This window comes from Chelonia mydas, chromosome 1 (assembly GCF_015237465.2).
Source record: "Chelonia mydas isolate rCheMyd1 chromosome 1, rCheMyd1.pri.v2, whole genome shotgun sequence".
NCBI classification, from domain to species: domain Eukaryota; kingdom Metazoa; phylum Chordata; order Testudines; family Cheloniidae; genus Chelonia; species Chelonia mydas.
In genome coordinates, this window is record NC_057849.1 from 9699408 (window position 1) to 9720753 (window position 21346).

The following is a 21346-nucleotide window of genomic DNA, read 5'->3' on the forward strand; positions in this document are numbered from 1 at the left end:
CACTCAGCTGTGTGTCATAGGCCCTATACTGCTAACAGCGATTCTCTTTTAACTCCAGGGGCAGGGGCCTGTGGTTCTGAGCAGGAAGAGCTGGGTTGCATCTCTTCTGGTGCCATGAGCTCTTAGACTCAGTGATTCCAAGGCCAGAAGGGATTACTGTGATCACCCAGTCTGACCTCCTGTATGACACAGGCCATTAAAAAAAAAAATCCCCCTCCAGGAGGCTACAGATTTGTTACAACCATTTGACTTCCTCCGGTGCCTTTTTAGCCAGGCTAGGCACCAGGATGTTCGTCAATTAAGCATCAAAGTCTCCTTGAGAGGAAGGTGAGTAGAATTCCCATCTCCCTCTGCCTTTAGGAGCAGCAGGTTCCTGTAAACTCTAAGGAGGCGCTTGTCTTTGGTTTGACTCCGGTTTGACTCCAGCCCCCGCTTGCTCTGCTGCTCCTGCAGCCCCCAGGATGCCGCTGCCCAGCTGAGACACCACTGCTGGTTGCCCTGGTATTTTAATAACGAGATCACCCTTTAATTGGGAGCAGCGGGCGAATGGAGGGCAAATACGCTCCCAGCACGCTCAGGGTCCCAAGCCGAGGCATCAAACACTGATCCAGGCAGACATCAGACCCGACCCCCAAACTGCCCATCTGCCAGCAGAAGATTGGGGCCAGGGCGGGTGGACAGTCTCCTTGGCTGCGTTCCCCAGAGTCCAGACCAGGTTAATTGGCTCCAGAGCCCCCTTCCGCCAGGAGGTTACTGACCCCCGCAGGGGTTTGCTGACCCCACCCCCCCGGCACAGTTTGGGAGGGGGTGGGAGTGGGGAGATGCTACTAATGCTTGAGGATAGTGAGGGGCTGATACAAATGCCCTGAATAAGCCAGCCAGGTTCCCCATGTACCCCACGCCAGGGTTGGTTCTGCTGGATCTCAAAGCACGTGGCAGACGTTAGCCCCTGGAGAGCTGGATCAGTGTTATCCAGGGGCTGGAGCAGAAACTGAGGCACGGCGGGATTAAGGACCTGATCCTGACAGGGGCTGAGCACTGAACGCGGGGAGGGGCATCACCGCTCCAGGCTGGCCCACATGGCTGAGCAGGGACGAGAGCCCGGCCCCCTGACTCTAACCAGTAGCTGGTACTGCTGCAGCCCAGCCAGGCTCTGTGTATGGCTCCACCACGTTACACTTGCAGCCAGCGCTCCGCCAGTTAATTTTCACAGGCAGGATTTTCACACCCCTTTCCCAAGTCCCAGAGCTTACAGACTCTGTGTGTTTGTGTGTGTGTGTGTGAAATCTCAGGCTTGGCTCAGGCTGGAGTGTAACCAACATGTGTGAGCGACCTAGTGGGACATTAGGACCAAATGAACATGAGCAATATCTTGTCCTTGGTGCATGAATGCCGGGAGCTGATGACCCCAGAGTCCACCCAGCCCCACAGCCGGCTCAGCTCCAGTGCCCTGCAGTGATGCTGCTGGCACAGGGGAATCCCTGCCTGGAATTTGTGCCGAGGGTTAAATGACTGGCTAGCCAAGGTACAGCATTAAAGCCACCGCAGGCAGGGGTGGTGGATCGGGGGGGGCAGGTGCTCATCAGCTGGGAGCGCAGAGGGTTAGGGTAGAGGAGGGAGCCGTGTGTTACCTGTGCTGACATCTGGGTCCCCGAGTCACTAACAGGACACGGGACAGCGAGCTCGGCAGACAGTTGTGGGGGACGCCCAGCAATGCGGGGGAGCCCGAGGCAGCGGCTGCTGCTGTCCGACCGGCAGCGGGGAAGGCCAGTTTGAGGAGGACATGTAAGTGGTGCTGATGACAGTAAGAACTGGAGCTGAAGTGGAAATCTCTTTCCTTGAGGGCAGGATAGCTGCCCGCCCTCTCCCCTGGGACGATCCCATGTATTCCTGACTTGGCTGAGGCCCTCCAGAGAGGCCCTCCGGTCTTGCAGTGTTTCCACCCGGATCCTCACAGCAAGAGGATCTGGTTAATTTCCGAGGTAGTGAAGCCCCTCGGTGCTCAGCGGGAATGGAGCACTGCTCCTCCAGGGGCACTTAACTTGTGTCAGCCCCTTGGCGCTGGGCTGCTTGGAGCCGAGGGATGCTCAGAAGGGGAAACTCGATGGAGGCAAAACTCCGCTTTCTGGGCTACTAACCTACACATAGTCCCTCGGCCTGTGGGAGGGGAGGGAAGGCTAGAGGGGAGGGAAGTCTGACTACAGCATCCAAGCATATGACATGGCTAAACTCTGTCGTGTGTAGTTCATTCTCTCTCCCATCCTCTCCCTGGAGGAGACCTGCATGCGCAGTTTACTCGCTGTATACACCTGGGTCTGTGTTTGGGGCAGGGGGAGGGGGAGGCAGGAAGAAAAGTGCCTTGTTCTTGGAGGGTGGTGAGGTTTGGGGTGGTCCTTAGTTCCTGGGGGAGTTCGTTTGGGAGCAGCCCCCGTGTCTGGCACAAATGAACTTTATCCTGAAGGCAGAAAGTTCCATTGAGTCTGACGAGCCAAGTTGTCAGCCACAGTTCTCCTCCCTGAGCTTCCAGCTCTTTCAGGACGCTGGCCATTGCGCACCTGGAAGGGAAGGACCGAGACCTTGAATTTGACAGCAAGGCTCCTGCAGCGCCTTTGCTGTGGTAGCAAGTCCCGTGGACCAATTGCTCATTGTGTGGCAAAGAGTTTCCTTTGAGTGGTGTCAAATTTCCTGAGTTTCAGTGTCTTGGGCCGTGTCTTTGTGCAAGTCAATACCTAAGCAGGCTCGATAACATCCAAATGACCTCCTGTCAGTGCAAAGAGCATAGAATGGTCCCCCCCGCCCCACATTGGCCCCTGTCTGAGTACTGCTAAGATCTCTTTCAACAGAATTCGTGCCTTCAGCTAGTTAGCAGCTAGCCATGACGTAGCTCTTCCGAGTCAAATGAGCAAAACCCCAAAGCAGATGGGGATCTAAACAATCAATACAACAAACCCATTGAATCCTAGAAGCCGCAGCTCCCGGCACCGCACTGTTAGATAACCATGCAAATGGAGATGGCTCGGCTGGAGCATTCGGCATCCGTTTCCAGTTCTGGAACAGCTGGTTGCTGCACGTGAGCGTCGTCATTATGGCGATGGACTGCAGGTGAAGAGTTCAGAAAGCTGTTTTTTCCAGGGCTTGGGGCCACCTTCTGTTCTCCTTCCTCCTGCGGAATCGTACATGGCAGCACAAATAGTGCCGCTGAATGGGATGGGACGGCTCGGGGAGCGGGGTGTATCAGGGCCTGGGCCCTGGGGGAGCAGGGAGGACTATGGGATGGTGAGAGCAGGAAGCAGCGTGGTCCAGTGCAGCGAGCACACGTAGGAACCCCTTCCTCTCACTTCATGAACGTGGGCAAGTCTTCTCCCTAGTCCGGGCCTCAGTTTCCCCATCTTGCCCAGAGACCCCCTCCTAAGGTCAGCGTCCCATTGTGCGAGGCGCTGCTCCTACACATAATGGGAGACCCTCTCTTCCCTGAAGCTCTTACAGCCTGAATAGATAAGACAAAGGAAGTCTCACTTGGCATCACACATTTCACTGCTTCTGCAAGCCAAGCGGTACCCCAATAAGAAACAGTTGCTTATTAAGCTGCTGCCGGTGATATGTGCAGCCAGCAGCAGGTGGCGCCAGAGAGTTCCCTCCACAGGCCTCATTTTGCTCTCACTAATCAGGTTTTTTCCCTTTTTCTGCTTTTCACCCCAGTTGATCGGGTTCTTCCCAGTGGTGCCTCAACAGCCCAGGAAAGTTTGGAATTGATTGGCTGCAGCATTATTGTATTACAGAGAGAGCAGCCACAGAGTTCAGTGTGAAACCTCGCTCTGCTCGGCCAGTTATCCCTGCTGCCCAGAGGTGGAACTGAGGCACAGGGAGATAAGTGACTTGGCCAAGGTCATTGTCACGCCTGGGAGCAGGGTGACCAGATGTCCTGATTTTATAGAGACAGTCCCGATATTTGGGGCTTTTTCTTATATAGGCTCCTATTACCCCCCACTCCCTGTCCCGATTTTACACCCTTGCTATCTGGTCACCCTATCCCGGAGTCAGGCGGGTTAAGGGGCAGTCACCATCAGGGGTCAGAGTTCACCCAAAAGGACTGATCACCAGGAGATCCAGTCCAAGGAGAAGGTACAGTGTGGCGGCTGGCGGGGTCAGGAGGGTCCAAGCAGCAGCTAGCAGGCAATGGCGAGCCAAGGCCAGAATGGAAGCAGGAAGTTTATATATATAGGAGCCAGTGATCAGGGCCACGTGACCATGTGGCCTATCAGGAAGCGGGTGGTGGCACCCCGGAAACTGGCCAACCCACGTCTGTGAATTCCCTGATAACCTAATGCAGAAGTGCGGCACAATGGCGAAGGTTGCTTCCTGAAATCCCCTGGGTGTGGGGTGTTGGGGGTCCACAATCACGGTGGGAGGCTGGGGCAGAGCTGGGAACTGAATCCAAAACACTTGGCTCCCAGCTGTATCCAAAAGACCACCCTTCCAAAGAGCTGTCTCTGTGATCATTCAGGATTCGCTGTTGATGCGGCTGTAGGACATGTGGTATTGTTTCCCGAGCCCTGCTCACTTTTTCTAAACTTTTGTCCCGAACGCATTTTGAAATCAAACAAATCTGGGCCCAAATTTTGCTTTGTGCCAATATCCATAGCAACGAGCCATCACAGGCCTAAAGTGAGGCCACAGGGGGTAGGAGTATAGCTACCTTAAAAGGCCAGTCAGCTGATGTTGGGGAGTAATTTTACCCCATTATTTACCTATAGTAATAACGCTCCCAGACCTCATGGGGGTGTTGTGTGGGTGCTCATTGTGTTTGGTCATGTCTCCCCCTAGTGGCTGTCTACAGCAGTTACAATAGCCTACTAGTGGCTGACAGCTAGAGGAATTATTCCTTTAGCTCAAGTGGTAGATGCTTTGACTTGAGCGCTGGAGGTTAGAGGTTCGCTGGCCCTGTGTACGAATAGCCCTAGGGTTGTTGCTCTGAGAACTGGGGACCAAAATGATATAGTGCAGCCACATAGTGAGCAGGATGGGGAGACAGACGTTAAAGCAATGGCTTGTACGTGGTAATCAGGAGTCAGCACACATACGAGAGCCTGGTAACTGGTCCATATTTCAAAGCAAAGAGAAGGCTCCAAAGCCAAACAGCCGCAGAAGGCGAAGAGCGGCTCACCTGAAATCAAACCCTCCTTCCGCTGATTTATTTACTGATCGGCTCCTTCACTCGGCCTGCCCGGGGCTTTTCCCAGGGACACGGATCACTTTATTAAAACATATGCGTGGCGGCTCGTTGAACGTTTCTCTGTGGCTGTGCCCCAGTGGTCCCCACATTGGGAGCGATCTTGTCGAAGGAAAGGAAGGACAGATGCTATTCAACTTTTCAAACATGCACAAAGGGCCCCGGCAGCAGGAAAGCAGAATTAAGGATTCTCTTTTGGCATGGAGTTTTTCGGCTAATGCGCCGTGATTTGGAAGGCAAAGTTATTGGCGGGGGGAGCTGGAGATATTTTCACACTGCTTCAGTATGGTACAGTGGTCACCGAGTGAGTGTGTGTAGGGGGCGGGGTATTTCTGATCAGGGGAGTTCAAAGGGCAGACCGTCTAGTTTAACTGCTTCAATCAATGAAGTCTGATGTGTGTCCCACCCGTGCCGCCAGGCTCCGACTGAGATCAGGGCTCAATTGTGCTTGGCACGGTTGTGTGAGCCCCTGCCCCTAGGAGCTTACAGCAGAAGCAGACAGAGGGCTGGAGAAGGGAGGGATCGCTATCCCTATGTACAGGCAGGAGGCAGCTGATGCAGAGTGATGACATGTCTTGCACAGGGCCACACAGGGTGTCTGTGCAGAGTTGGGATCTGAGCTGTGTGGGCTGCTCTGGTGGGCGGGTGAGGGGCAGGTGGCTTTATCTGCGGTGTGCTCAGGAGTGGGGTGTGGCGAGTTGACCAGTGGGGGGCCATGTTGCTGATCCTGTCTGAGAGCCCCCCATCCCACACCGTCTCCCCAGGCAATGTGATGTGTGGATGACCCGATCCCTGGGCAGCGTGGAAGCTTGTAGGCGAGGCCCAGCCCTCTCCCCACTGATTGTCCGCAAGTGCTGGGAGAGGGGAGGCTGCTCTGGGCTTCTCCAAACCCCAGGATTTGTCAGCCCCCCGCTGGGTGTGAACAAACAGATAGATATTAGTGATGGCTGGTGCCTGAGCTGCTGCATGGCTGGTGTCTTGGCCCAGCTCTGCCCTTTTTTGGCTTCTTCATTGGCGAGCAGGAAAGCGAGAGAATTCACCTTCCCTCCAGTTCCCCTGTGTTACTTGTGGCAGGGAGTTCCACAGGCTGATTGTCTACACCAGATCCCAAGGGGTGAGTAGTGCTGCTGGAATCCGTGGGGCTGCTCACCCGAGCAAGGCGAGCCCTTCGCAGGGTTTCCTCATGGGCACCTCCTTGGGCCCTGCACACCATGGCCCAGCAGGCTACTCTCTACGGCTTCACCCACTAACCAGAGCAGAGCCCCAGATCCCCCAGGCAGGGGAAAGTCACGCTTAGTGGCTTGGGACCTCTCTCATTTTAAGCTGGTTCCAGGCGGCACTGGGAGCCTAAGCGAGGGCAGCCTGCCCCAGTGCCACCCAGATCCCCTGCAGGCCCTACCACTTTCTGCCTCCTACACCTAGTGGGACCAGAGGAAGGCTGGGGGTGGGGGAAGGCACCGGTCTGAGACTTGGGTTCCATTCCTAGCTCTGCTACAGACTCCGTCCATGAACTGGGGCAAGTCATTTAATGTCTCTGGGCCTCGGTTCCCCAGCTGTGTACTCCACATTCCTCAGCTGGGACCTCCGGGCACTAGCACGATTAAACTAACGCTGTCATAGCACATCGCAACGCAGTGGCTGTGAGTGTGTGTGTGCAGGGTGCCCTGTAGCAGCCAAGGATAAAGGACCTACTACTGCTAACAGTGGCCGTGAGTGTGTGTGTGCACGGTGTCCTGTAGCAGCTAAGGATAAAGGACCTACTACTGCTAACAGTGGCCGTGAGTGTGTGTGTGCAGGGTGCCCTGTAGCAGCCAAGGATAACGGACCTACTACTGCTAACAGTGGCTGTGAGTGTGTGTGTGCAGGGTGCCCTGTAGCAGCCAAGGATAAAGGACTTACTACTGCTAACAGTGGCCGTGAGTGTGTGTGTGCAGGGTGCCCTCCAGCAGCCAAGGATAACGGACCTACTACTGCTAACAGTGGCTGTGAGTGTGTGTGTGCAGGGTGCCCTCTAGCAGCCAAGGATAACGGACCTACTACTGCTAACAGTGGCTGTGAGTGTGTGTGTGCAGGGTGCCCTGTAGCAGCCAAGGATAAAGGACCTACTACTGCTAACAGTGGCTGTGAGTGTGTGTGTGCAGGGTGCCCTCTAGCAGCCAAGGATAACGGACCTACTACTGCTAACAGTGGCTGTGAGTGTGTGTGTGCAGGGTGCCCTCTAGCAGCCAAGGATAAAGGACCTACTACTGCTAACAGCTGAGGGATCCTTCTTTAGCTGGAGATCTGGGGGCGGTTCAGAAGCGAGGGACCAGGGAGCTACGCCTGGCTCTCCCATCCCTGTGTGGCCTGGGACTGCAGCATGGCTGGATCCTGCTGGGTGACTGCATTCCCCCCTCCACCAGCCTCATGTCTGCCAAGGGACATGCCCTGACTCTAGCCCCCCGGCCTGGGCGCTGGCCGGGCTCCCTCCCGCAGGTGCTTAGGACCCAGAGGACCCCTCTCCTTGCTTTCCCCTTGCCAGTGCCTGCTGCCTGCAGCCGCTCCAGCGCCTGGCTCTGCCTGCCCCGTGACAGCCCGCGGCGGCTGCTGCGCCCGGCCCCGGCGCTTTGGGGAGCAGGTGTGGATGCGAAGCCAAGCCCCTGGCAGCGGCGGGGGGGGAGGCGAGGGGAGGGGCGGCGGCGGAGCTAGGACGGGCCTTGGCCGAGGAGGGAGACAAACCTCCGCGCGTGGCGGAGCCGGCCCGGGAGCAGCATGGTCCTGATCCTGCCCCACATACTCATTGCGGTTGTTCAATTTTTTAGACGGGGCCAGCAGGTTTTCCTGAAGGCGGAGGAGACGCTGCCCAGCTCCGAGGCGCTACAGGTAGGAGCCGCGCCCCGCTCCCGCTGGGGCTCTCCGGCCGGCGGCGCTGGGGGGCTGGGGTGGGGGCTCCGGGAGGTTGGGGGTGGGCTCGCATCCAGCGGGCACCGGGCTCTGCCTCCTCCCGTTGCTGCTGCTTTCTCTCTCCCCCTTAGGGCTTTCCCCTTCTCTCTCTTTTCTCCCGCTTTCCCTTCTCTCCCCATTTCTTGTTCTTTCTCTCTCCCCGTCTCTCTTCCCTTCTCTCGCTTTCTTTTTCTTTCTCTCTCTTTCCTCCCTCCTCTTTATTTCAACCGCTCTTCCCCTTCTCTTTCTCTCCATTTCTTGTTCTTTCTCTCTCCTCCCCCTCTCTTCCCTTCTCTTTCTTTCTTTTTCTTTCTCTCTCCCCCTTCCCTTCTCTCTTTCTTTTTCTTTCTCTCTCCCTCCCTCTCTTCCCTTCTCTCGCTTTCTTTTTATTTCTCTCTCTCCCCCCCCCCTCTTTCCTTCTCTCTCATTTTCTTTCTCTCTCCTCCTTCCCTTCTCTCTTTCTTTTTCTTTCTCTCTTTCCTCCCTCCTCTTTATTTCAACCGCTCTTCCCCTTCTCTTTCTCTCCATTTCTTGTTCTTTCTCTCTCCTCCCCCTCTCTTCCCTTCTCTTTCTTTCTTTTTCTTTCTCTCTCCCCCTTCCCTTCTCTCTTTCTTTTTCTTTCTCTCTCCCTCCCTCTCTTCCCTTCTCTCGCTTTCTTTTTATTTCTCTCTCTCCCCCCCCCTCTTTCCTTCTCTCTCATTTTCTTTCTCTCTCCTCCTTCCCTTCTCTCTTTCTTTTTCTTTCTCTCTTTCCTCCCTCCTCTTTATTTCAACCGCTCTTCCCCCTTCTCTTTCTCTCCATTTCTTGTTCTTTCTCTCTCCTCCCCTCTCTTTTCCCTTCTCTTTCTCTCCATTTCTCTTTCCTTCTCCCTTCTCCTTCAGTCTCCTTTTCCTTCTCTCTTTTCTCCCCCCTTTTTTCAACCTCTTCCCCTTCTTTCTCTCTCTCTACATTTCTTGTTCTTTCTCTCTCCTCCCCTCTCTCTTCCCTTCTCTCTCTTTTCTCCCACCTCTCTCTCGCCTTTCAGTCTCTTTTCCTTCTCTCTCCCCTTCTTTCATATTCTCTCTCCACTTTTTCTTTCCCCTCTTTCAACATCTTCTTTCTCACTCTTCCCCTTCTCTCTCCCCTCCCTTATCCACCCCCATCTCGCTCACAAGCTCTTTCCACCTTTCGCTCTTGTCCCTCATTCATTCTCCTCCCCCCCCCCCCCACTTTCAGCCCCCTCGCCCCCCCTTGGCTGGCGGCGATCGGGGCTGCGGGAGGGGCCGGGGGGAAGCGGACCGTGGGTGTCTCTCGCTAGCCTGGGTGAACTTTCCTGTTGTCAGCCTAGCGCCTTGGGGGGCGGCGGGGGGGCGTCCCGGCTGCAGCGATTGGCGGCCGGCGGGGCGCGGTGCGGAGCCCCCCGGGGGCAGGGGGCCCCGCCGCACTCCTGGGGAAGCCGGGTGGGGCTGGGGGAGGGAGGTTCCGGGGCTGGGGGACGGGACGGGTCTGCGGCTGGTTTGCACCGGGGCTGGCCCCGCGCCGCCCGCTGTGTTTGCTCCGAGCCCCGGGCCGCGGAAAGCCGGCGCAAACTTCCGCCCAGTCACCGCGGCGGGCCCGGCGCGGGTCACATCCCGGGCGGGTTCCCCCCGCCACCGCCCCGGCCTGGCCCCTCCGGGCCCCGGCAGGGTGGGCAAGGCAGAGCGGGCCCCTCTGCCCGTGCCTTGGGGTGGGATCAAACCCGCTGCGGCCCGCGGGGCGGACGGGGCTGCCAGCCGCCCCCCGCCCAGCTCATCCCCCCTTGGTGCCAGCTGGGGGGCCTGTCTGTTCCCGCAGCCCGCCCCTGCTCCTGTCGTAACTGACCCGCCCGCCGGCTCCGGATCCAAACGATGGCAGGTTGCGTCTGTTTATTTTTACCCAGCCGGTTTATTGCCCTGCCGAGCGCTGCCTGATACGGTAACGTGCCAGGGACTTCCTGGGAACCCGCAGGGAGCCACCGTCTGGGGCTGGGGCTGGGGGGAACAGCCAGGGATGTCCCCTGCCCCCCAGCGCCTCCACATCCTCCTGGCCGCAACCCCGGGGCTGGGGTGGGGGATTATTATATTCCTGCTTTATAGCTGGGGAGTTTGGGCACAGAGCAGCCAGCTATGCCCAGACCTGGAGCTGGGGGCAGGCCAGGGCGGGGGGGGGGGGGTGTCATTCCTAGCTTCAGGAGACATGCTCCAGCCAGCTCCCCATAAACAGAGTAGCAGCCAGGTCCCAGTACATCCCCCTTGGGGGCCAGGGGCATATTGAGGCTGCCAACCCAGGGGCTACCCCTCTCTGTGTAACATGCTCGCTGATCAGAGCTAGCCCATGCATGTCTCCTCCACCTGGAAATCACACGCCCAGCTCCAGGGGTCCACCTACCCCATGTGGCTTGGCCCATGGGGGGAGGGATAGCTCGGTGGTTTGAGCATTGGCCTGCTAAACCCAGGGTTGTGAGTTCAATCCGTTAAGGGGGCCATTTGGGATCTGGGGCAAAAATTGGGGATTGGTCCTGCTTTGAGCAGGGCGTTGGACTAGATGACCTCCTGAGGTCCCTTCCAACCCTGATATTCTATGATTCTATATCACAGAGGAAGTCTGTGGGAGACCATAAACGGGAACCAAGATCTCCTAGATGATCTCCTAGTGCTCTAACCCCTGGCCTCTCTATCCTCCCAGGGCCGATGCCTTTTGCTCTCTGGTAGTTTCTGGTTAACACTAAATTTGAGACCTCTTGGCAGAGGGCGAGGAAGGGCAGTCTTGTGGTGAAGGTATACAGGTGGGAGTTGTGCTCTTGTCCCGTCTCTGACACAGACTCCCCGCAGGACCTTGGGACAGACACTTAATCACCCCGGTCTCGCTCAGTTGCACCATCTGTAAAATGGGGATAAGAATGCTTACCAGCCTGGCTGGGAGGCTTGGTTTGTTAATCCTCCAGTGGAAGCTGACAGTGAAGTGTAAAGGGTTATTATTACAACTGTAGCAGTATGTCCCCCAAATACGTGACGTAGCAATGTTTTCCATGTTGCAGTTTGTGGAGGGGGCCGGTGGAGTGTAAGGCCTCAGATTGCTCTGGATAAATAATGAAATCCATATTTGTATTACAGTAGCCCTGAGCAAATACCCAATAATTGACAGTCCCTGCCCCAGAGTGGTTGCAATCTAAATAGACAAGATGGGCAAAGGAAAGTTCATTATCCCCATTTTGCGGATGAGGAACTGAGGCCCAGAGAGTCCCAGATCCTCAAAGGTATTTAGGCACCTAGCTCCGCTGGGATACCTTTGAGGATTTGGGCCAAAGGGAGTCTGTGGCAAGGCTGGACATTTTAACCCAAATCTCCTGGGGTCCAGTCTAGCACCTGAACCTAGCAAGGTACTGGGGAAGCCAAACACCACAGACTTGTGCTACTATCTGACAACCTGGAAGTGAAACTGACTATACGCAAGCTGAAACTGACCATTCTAGTTCCACTGTCCTTGCTGAGGGTGATGCAAACTGCCAGCTAAGAGCACCTTGGATTGAAAACAAATCCAGCCAGTTTTTAAAAGCTCAGATGTCATTAATATCATACAGGCCAGGAATTCTTTCCGTACTCTCCTATGTGGGAGGCGATACAAGGTGTTTCTTATACCCTCAGAAGGTGACTCAGGTGGTGTGTAGGTCTCATGTAGGACCTCTCTACAAGGGAACTCCATCCTCCAGATTTGATCTGGAAAATGTCCCTTTGCTGCCCTGCTTCCTTAGCAGCGATGCTGGGCAGTGACGGGGTTTGTTAGCCAGAGATTTGTTCAGGGCCCCTGTGCCCTTGCAGACTTTCCCGCACGCGGGATGGGACCTGGCAGTGTTAATCAAGAGCCCACGAATGCAGGGAGGGGAATGAGCTGAACAAGGCTGAGAGGCAATAACCGGAGACAAAAAATGGCCTGCAAATAGCTGGGGGCAATGGCAGATTGATTTGTGATTGGAAAACAGGGAAAGAACATTTATTTCCCTCTTAACGAAAAATGTCTGGTGAGGGGGCGTTTAACACAAACCAGTGTGCAAAGAGCACTTGGGGCTTGTCTAATGCACGCCCGGCGGCATGGGGGTGGGTCGCAGTCCAGGTGCCATCCAAGGTGTTCTGCTCTCGCTAGAGCTCAGGAAGGGCCGTGTGTCGCTCCCGGCTGGCCAGTTGAAGGAACAGCCTTTGCGAGCAGCAGGGGGAGCGGTAGCCAGCCCTCAATGCTGGATGGGAGGTGGAACCTCTGAGGGGGAATAAAGGCAGGATAGGTGAGAGGGCGGATGATCCAGTGGTTTGGGTGTGAGCTTGCCACGTAGGAGACCCGGGTTTAAGCCCTGCTCTGCTGCAGGCTTCCTGTGTGACCGTGGGCAAGTAATTTAGTCTCTCTGTGCCTCAGTTTCCTATCTGTGCTGTGGGGATGATAGCACTGCCCTGCCTGGCAGGGGTTTCGGGAGGCTATTCCGTTAAAGAGTGGGAGGTGCTCAGATACTGCTGTAAAGGGGGCATCATATAAGTACCATAGATAGTAATAAAAAGGAAAAACAGGAGATCCCAGATCGTTCTCCTCATAGACACTCTGGTCCCACTCGAGGCAATGGCAAAGCTCCTTCGGAGCTCAGTGGGCATGGGAGTTGGTCCTGGCTGCCCAGGTCTGCAAAAACTCTTCCTTGTGCATGGGCTTGACTCCTGCTATCCTATGCCTAGTAACACATCATGACTTGGATGGTCACACAATGACTCCTGGGGGGCTAAGAATCCCTTGACGTTAAGAACATGACCCTAAGCCAGACCCTGCCAGCCTGACCCATGCTGAGGAGCCAATCTTTCCTCTGGCTGGCCCACAGGGTCGTTGTGAGCCCGGGTGGTGGGATCTAGCCCTCTGCAAATTGTAGCAAAATCACCAGCAGTAGGAAACAGCTGGGCTGGGTCTATGGGCACTGGGAGGCAGTGTGGAGCTGCGGACAGGGTCCAGGACCAGCAGGCAGGTCTGTTCCCACCTCTGCTGAGTGGCCTTGGGCTAGTCACTTACTCTCCCTGGGTCTTGTCAGTCCGTGGGACTTGGAAAGCGCTTTGAGAGCCGGGGGTGAAAGAGCAAAATATTAATCCTGCCTGGGCCCCAGAGGGCACCTGTTGAGGGGTCTTCCATTGTGGGCTCAGGCCAGTAGAGATTAGCAAACGCTGGCTGGCAGGCACAACATCTCCTGACATGGAAGCCTGTGAGGCTGGGGACAGTCTGAACTTTAAAGCAATCAGTTACTGCTCAAGGCTCAAACCCTGGGCGGTTCACTGGGACCTGGCTTCCGCTGAAGGCAGGATCGGACTCTGCCGGCCTGATCCAAAGGCCGTTAAAGTCAATGGAAAAGCTTCCATTGATTTCAGTGGCTTTTGGCTCAGGCCCTCAATGGGTCACGGCCGACCCTGCTATGCCCTGACGGCTCCTGCAGGCACAGAGGACGTGTGGGAGCAAGGCGCGCATGCCCGGGCCCTGAGGTGGAATGTGCAGTTGCGAGCCCGGCCCCTGGCGAATGGGGTGGATGCCGTTCTGTTTGTTGGAGGTGGTGTGTCTGTCGTGCTGGAGGTTGGCGTTGCCGGTCTGATCGTTGCAAGCACTAATTGGCGTGTACAGTAATTGCAGATCACTGCTTGGCCCTGTCCTTACCCCCTGGCCTGAGGAAGGGGAGGCCCCGCCCTGCAAGCCCTCACACACACAAACATTTCAATAGCAGCTGTCGTGAGGAAGCACTGGAGGATCAGGCCCTGATTTTGGACGGTTACCTGCCCGCCTCGTAACTCCGCCGGTGTAGGTGCGAGCGGGATGGCACGGTTCAGGCCCCCCCCCATCCGCTGGGAAAGGTCAGTGCCAGCACAGAAGGATCATTCCAACGAGCAATGGGACGTTTCCTCTGGGTTTAAGTGGCCTCCGTCCGCTTCTGGGAGAAGCCTCTGGCCCTGCGAATGCTCCTGCAGCCTGTGACTTTTGGAGGAGGCATAGGGATGTGCTGGCAGTATCGGGCAAGGCAGCTGGGGTAGATGGAGCATCCCAAGTTAGGCCGGACAATAACATGGAGGCACGGCTGTGGTCGCCACCGAGGGGAGGGTAACAGGAGTACAATCAACCCAGCGAGTCCAGGCTAAGCAGCTGCTCTCACCGCAGCTGGAAAGGGAGATATGATTGGGGGTGGGGGGCGGAGACATGGCTCAAAACAGTGAGCTTCTGAGTTCCCTCGCGTGTGGTTTGCTTGCTAGACAGCGCGAGGTGTCCCTCTGGTGTGTCCCTCCCCCGCCCCTTCGCCGGGTGGACCCCATGCGCTCCAGGCTCCGATCCGCACAGCCGTCTGGAACAGCTTCTACCTCTGAGGTCGCTCGCGGCTGCAGAGAAGTGAGATTCCTGCAGGGGACTGGAGGAAACGGGTAGGACGGCCTCGTCTCCTGCAGACAGAGTACATCCACTCGCAGCCTCGGCGAGCTGCCCTGTCCAGAGATCCCTGCGACCATCTCGGGGGCTGGTGATGGGCTTGGAAGATGGAGAACATCCAGGACAGTGTAAGGCCAAAAACCCTTCACTTTTTATTATTAATGCCAAGGGCAGTTCCTGAAATTCCTAGTCCCTGCCCAGACCCAGCTCATTTGTCTCTCCCTCTGGTCTCACCCTGGATCATCAGTTCCCGGCTTTCTTCTGCACTTTTCTGCCTCTCTTCTGTTCCACTCCCTCTTTCTTTCTTTCCCCTCCTTTCTCATGCTTTCCCTTCTCTCTCTTCCTCGTCTGTTTCCTCCTCCTCTCCTGCCTCTGGTTTTTCTCTCGTCCTGGTGCGGATGTCTCTCAGTTGTGTCCACACAGCTGCTTTTTCCTTGTTCTCTCCCCCCCTGCTCTGCGTGTGTGTTTGTGTGTGAGCTTGTGTGTGTCGCACGCACCCCTTCCAAGTTGCGTAGTCATCAGGTGTTTGTGTGAGTATCTGTCAGAGAATCTTCTGCAGGAGACTTAGGAGCAGATCCTCAGCTGGTGTAAATCAGCATTGAAAGCAAGGGAGCCCTGCTAATTTACACCAGCTGAGGATCTGGTCTTTTCCCCCCACAGGGGCCTTATGACGCTGCCTTTAGGCTCTTTCGTTTCATGTGCCAAAACTATTTAAACATACCCGAGGTCCCCCATTGAGATGCATGCTGCAGCCCCAGCAGAAGCAGCCACAGGTTCTGAGCTGCCATCTCCCTGGTGCCAGGACAGAGCAAGCAGCGGCGGGGGGAGGGAGAAAGGGCACTGCTGGTCAGAAGCTACGTGAATCTACAGCCAGTGACCCCGGGGGTAATTGGGAGGTAATCAGATCTCAGGCTTCAGGGCGTGAGCTGATTGTGTAGGGGTCAGGAAGAGATTGTCCGCTACGCCGTTGGGCTCTTGGCTAGGGGTGTTTGGGGTGGGAAGACCACATTCCTCGGCAGCGCTGGGGTTAGCCACTGCTGGGGGCCGGTCTGACCTGCTGCGCTCTCTGCTGTACGTCGTCCCGGAGCCTCTAACAGCCTAGGACGGGAGCACTCCCCTGCAGAGCAGGGAGCGTTGTCTATATGCAGAAGGCAACAGTGAAACCAGCGAGAGGCTAGGGCCCTATCCTGCTTCCATCCGAGTCAATGGCCAAACCCCAGAGTGAGCAGGACCTTAAACTTCTAGCGTCTCTGATCCCTAAGACTTGCTGAAGGCCCTTTCTGGCCTGCCTGTTGTTGGCTTGCTGAACCCTTTCTACCTGCCCTCCCTGCAGGGAACGAAGCCATTGTGTTGGGCCCCTGCTCCCATCCCACCAGGCAGCAAACTGGACCCCCTCCCATGGAAGGCGGGACAGAAATTTCACCCGGGCAGCTAAGTTTGCATGGAGCCTTCGTCAGTAAATACAGAAAGTCTAAAGAGACAGAGGGCCTATTCCCAGCCCCCGCGTTTGCAGGGAGATCAGCTCCCCCACCGCGAAGCGCAGCATCTGCCTGAGGCTTGCGGTTTGGGTGTGTGTGGGAAACGCTGCCCCCTGCCCCCAAACTACACCGATGTTAAAAAGTGTGTGTGGGGGGGTGTGCCCACCCTGGCTCCCCTGGTTTGGGTGCCGGTGGCCCCTTCACTTCTACAAAGGCTCCGGCGTTCTTGCTTCACACACTATCTTAGCCTTAGTTGGGGTCGACCCTTGGACAGGAGGAGAGCCAGCACCCCCATGAAATCCACTCGGGACCTGGCTGTCACCAGTTGATTGTACGTGGATGACGCCTGGATATTAGGAGCATAGGAGTTGCCAGACTGAATCAGTCCCAAGGTCCATCCAGCCCAGTCTCCTGTCTCTGACGGGCCAGTGCCAGATGCTTCAGAGGAAGTGGCAAGAAACTCCAGACCAGGCCGATGTGGGATCATTTGCCTCCCCTGGAAAACTCATCCTAATCCCTGACAGCTAGAGATCCCTCTTTGAAGCCTGCTAAAATCTTGGCCTCCGCGGCATCCTGTGGCAGTGAGTTCCACAGGCCAATTACAAGGCAGCATTGCATTTGTATCCATTTTGAATTTGCCACCTTTCTGTTTCATTGTTCTTGTGTTTGAGACAGAACAGAAGCACTGGATTGTTTTGTGTTTGAACAGCGGCTAGCACAGTGGGTCCTGGGCCATGACCCTTGGGCATTATTGCAAAAGAATTCATAATAATATAGTGATGTGCAACAGCCAAAGTTTGTAGGTAGATCAGAAAGGAACGGGTGTGTGGAAAACAGGGAAAGAAGGAGGGAGTGAAAGAGCTTTTTTATAGCACTCTCCTTTGCAGCATTACTGGTGCATACACAGTATCTATTGATTTGATTTTTTTCTTTGTGTGTGTGTTGCAAAGAGAGGGGAAGGAAGATAGCACACGAGAAATAACTGAGAGCTGCTGAAGGGGAAAGAGGAAATGAGCCCGAAGGCGGCTACTGTACAGAAGCAAACAATGCCAGCCGCGCTGATATCCTTCAGATAACAAAACCTGGCCAGTGCTCTGCTTAGTGGAGATGTTAATTTGTTTATAGGCATCATGTGTCTGCAGGCTGCAGCGTGCCAGGCACTTTCCCAGGAAAGAGGAGATAAGGTGTCCCAAGGAGTTAAGGGCCGTGCATCAAGACAGCAGCGCTTCTGGTTTCTTAATGATCTGGGAACACACAGCGGGGTGACCGGGGGAGGAGGCGAAGAGGTGTGCATGTGTGTGTGCGTGTGTGAGAAAGAGAGGGTCCGTTTGGTTGACTGATGGTGAGGTTATCCATAATCACCCACCCTGTGGGTTTTGAACCATCCATTGTGAAACTGACCGGCCTTTATCTCAGCAAGGATGTTGAAATTGACTAGCCTATCTCACCCGCTGCCCAGCGTATGACTCCGTTTCCAGCTAGTCAGCGGGCGGCTCGCTCCCGAGAGAGAGTGGCAGAGGGATGCGCAGGATGGAGCGAACTAATGTTGTGGCCCTGAAGGCCGGTGACGTGGCGCCAGAGCTGTAACAGGTGGCTAAAGGCTACGTCCCAGCATAGCACGTGTTGCCGATAAGAGGGGTGGGAAATCCAGTCCTTTGATTTCTCTCTTGACGCTCCCTCGTAGGACCAGAGGGGGAAGGCAGTGCAGCATGGCAGACTCCTAGTAAATGCCCTTTGCTGGCGAGAATTCTGCTTTGGTCTTGAAGAACACGCCACGGTTTGGCTTGGTGCCGGGTCGGGCGTGTGCGGCTAGAGATGGGGATGTGGGGACAGCGAAAACACCTTGAGCACCACCCTTCCCCCAAACACTGGTGCTCCTTAGCGATATCCCGATGAGCCCTGCGGAGAAGCGATCTCTTGGTGAGGGGAAGGGACATGGCGGTGTCTAGGGATGCCCCCCAAAACATGGGCTGGGAAATCACCCCACCCTTGCCTTTGATGTGCTGGAACGTGAACAAGGGGTTCCCTGCAAGCTCAAAGTCATCCTAGCAGCTTGCCAGGCCCCTGCAGACTGAGCCTAAACGTTTACAGTGGGCTAAATCCTGATCGAGTTACTCCATGGCACCCCCTTTGACTTCAAGGTGAGTAAGCGTAACACAGACCCCAGTAGGTCAGCAGCAAGATTGGAACCTGGGATTCTCAGCCCTAAGAGCCTGGGCGTTTGCCACTTGGGCTAAAGGAGAAACTCCGCTGGCTAGTGCCAGTAGTGGGCTCTTAGCCACGTATGTGTCCAGCCCTGCGTGGGACACATCACAACTTAGCCAGTGTGAGTTACATCGGGACTGAATGAACCCTGGGGAGGACGGAGTTCCAGCCCCAGCCCCGGCAATTGATTCTCAGTGATAAATGCCCATGACGCCATTTGTATCTGCCTTGGTGGTGGAGTGGAGGGGGCCTGTGACTGGCCCCGATGTTATAGGCGAGGCTGCAGGAGGACAGCTAGGATGCCAGAGGCTGCTTTAGCCCCATGGCTGTGTTTTGGATGCCTCTGAGCTCGGGCAATGACACGGTGCATCAAGCGTGGAGGGGTGTGATAGCACCGCTCTGGCGCTTCCACTCACTCCGGTGAGCCAAGTGACCAGACCACCAGGAAGCAGGGCCAGCTGGCGGGGTGAGGTGGGGGCTCAGGGGCAGCCTGGGGTATTGCCCGGTTCGTTGGGCACCATCGGGCTGGGACCCAACAAGGAGCTGCGAGTGGCCTGCTCCATGGGGGTGAGTGGGAGCCAGAGCTGCCACCATCCCTGGCTAAGCTAAGCATTTCCTGCTTTATGCTTTTGTTAGCCCTGCACTGCCAAATCCATGTAGACAAGACCAACAAAGGGCGGGAGGGGAAACCGAGGCATGGAGAGGGGAAATGACTTGCCCAAGGTCTTACATGAGTTCAGTGGCGGAGCTGGGAATAGAAGCCAGCCTTCCTGACACCCCATGCAGCGCCCTGCCCGTAGCACCTGCTGCCTCTGAAACGGTAGCGTAACCGTCTTTGGCATGAAAGGCACGCTAGCCCGATATTAATACTCCAGCTGCATTGGTGCTAGGCTGCAGATTGACATGGGATACGTCCTGGGTGGGGAGCAGGGCAAATTCTTCCTGCGCTTCATCTCAGGCTTTGAAGCACGCAGATGGAACGCCCTTGTAAATTCCACTCTAGCAGAAGCTGCTTTTGTCCATAGGCATGCCTAAGCCCATCTCAAAATATATTAAGGTCCTTGACTCCTTGACTTGATGGTGCAGAGCAGGGCAGGGTTGGCTTGTGCTGCCAGGTTATTATAACTCCTTTACTCTGGTGCATCTTGTTGGAGGATCCCAGCGTCTGCCGGGGGATGGGCTGTTCCGATGCAGATGCCTTTGATGATTGATTCCCCACCAGAAAGGGAGCTAACGAATTTACCCACTGATCCACCTCCTAATCTGCCCACCCTCATTCAGAGCCCCTTATGGCCAAGTGTAAAGCAATCACTGCGACCCTAAGGAAGCCGTCGCTCAGTCTTCCAGGCAGAACTAGCCATCTGTCCCCAAGCTATTAATCTGAGCACGCTTACTTACTTACTCTGCAGCTGGGCCCCATCACATCCATTCTTCCTCTGTCCCCCATATAACAGCTCGGCCCAGTCCCGCTCTGCCATTATCCTGTGTCCCCTGCTAGCAGCCCCTCTGCAATTACCTGCGGACACTGCTATCAATCAAAGCCTAATTGATATGTGTTAGCCAGGAACTACTCTAATAGGGGATAACGCTACTGCTCCTGCAAGAGAGGCTCGGTCCTAGCGGAGGGCGAGGTGTGCATCTGTCTGGAGTCAATGCACCGTTTGCTCCTTGTGTTAGTCCCAGCTAGAGACATGCCCCCGGCTCCAGTACAGCTGTTAGGGAGGCAGTGTGTCGTGGGTGTATCCAGCTCTGGTACTCTTATGGCTTTGCTTTCCCCGGCCTGGGTCTTCACGTTTGGAAGGCTTTGGCCTGCTTCCAGTGGCTGGGGCAGCGTGCCGAAGAGGGGCACTCTCTGTGCTCTCCCGCTCTTTCTCTGTCATGGCGACTTTGCTTTTCATAGAATCATGGAAGTGTGGGGCTGGAAGGGGCCCCGAGCGGCCGTTTAACCCAGCCCCATGTGCTGGGGCAGGGCCACGTCCACCTAAACCAGCCTTGACAGGGGTTTGTCCAGCCTGGTCTTTAAACCTCCAGATTCCACAACCTCCCTCGGACGCCTTTAGCAGAGTTTAACTCCCCTGAGAGTTAGAAAGTTTTTCCTACATTCGAAACTAAATCTCCCTGGCTGCAGATTAAGCCCATTGCTTCTTGTTCTACCTTCAGTGGACATGGAGAACGATCGATCATTGTTCTCTTTACAACAAACCTTTAATGAATTTGAAGGCTGTTATTATGTTCCCCCTTCAGTCTTCTTTTCTCAAGACGAGACCTGCCTGTGTTTTTTAATCTCCTCACAGCTCAGGGTTTCTCGACCTTTGATCATGTTTGTTGCTCTTCTCTGGACTTTCTCCAATTTGTCCCCATCTTTCCTGAAGCCTGGCACCCGGAACTGGACATAGTTCTCCAGCTGGGGCCTCACCAGTGCCGAGTAGAGCGGGACAACGACCTCTCGTGTTTTTACGTAAGACATTCCTGTTAATCCACCCCAGCATGATACCAGCCCGTTTTGTAACTGCGTCACATTGGTGGCTCACGTTCGATTTCTGCCCCCCTTTAAACGCACCCCCGACCCCGCTCCTTTTCAGTCCTACGACCGCCTGGCTGAGGTAGTTTCCCACGTGGCTGTTTCCCTTACATCTAGACGACGTCATTAGACTGGAAGGTCTTTGGGGCAGGGACTAAATAATTCTGCATCTGTCCAGCACCTAACACAATGGGGGTCTGGGGTTCCTAGGCCCTGCTGCAATGCAAACATGAAGTGCAGACGAAAAGCAAAACCCTGCCATGTGTAGGGGAACTCGTTACAGAATCTGGGCCGTGCCTTCTCTTTCCTCTCCTGAGTTCAGGACTCTCCACCAGTCCTCGCTGCCTCCCAGAGCTAGGATACGGAACCCAGGTGTCCTCTGCCAGATCTGAGCAGTAAGCCCTACACGCGCTGACCGTCCCTTTGGTACAGCGACCTTCAGCATGCACCCAGCCAGCCACAAGCGCTCGGAGGTTTGGAGCTCGGTGGAAGCGATTTCAAAGGTCGCCCAAATGTTACTCCACAGTGACTAATACAATGAAATATTAACACCTCCCGCCGTGCGTTTTA

General features: G+C 55.6%; 1 protein-coding gene across 2 annotated transcripts in view; it reads left to right on the forward strand.

Moving 5' to 3' along the window:
• Nucleotides 1-21346, forward strand: part of PDE2A (phosphodiesterase 2A) — a 363204-nt gene that overhangs the window by 86458 nt on the left and 255400 nt on the right. Inside the window, exon 2 of one of the 2 annotated variants that reach the window (XM_037914731.2) lies at nt 8032-8092. In XM_037914731.2, the coding sequence (XP_037770659.1) occupies nt 8032-8092 (61 nt within the window). Of the gene's footprint in view, nt 1-8031; nt 8093-14365; nt 14701-21346 lie in introns of those variants that run through there. The other variant, XM_037914822.2, reaches the window with a different exon arrangement.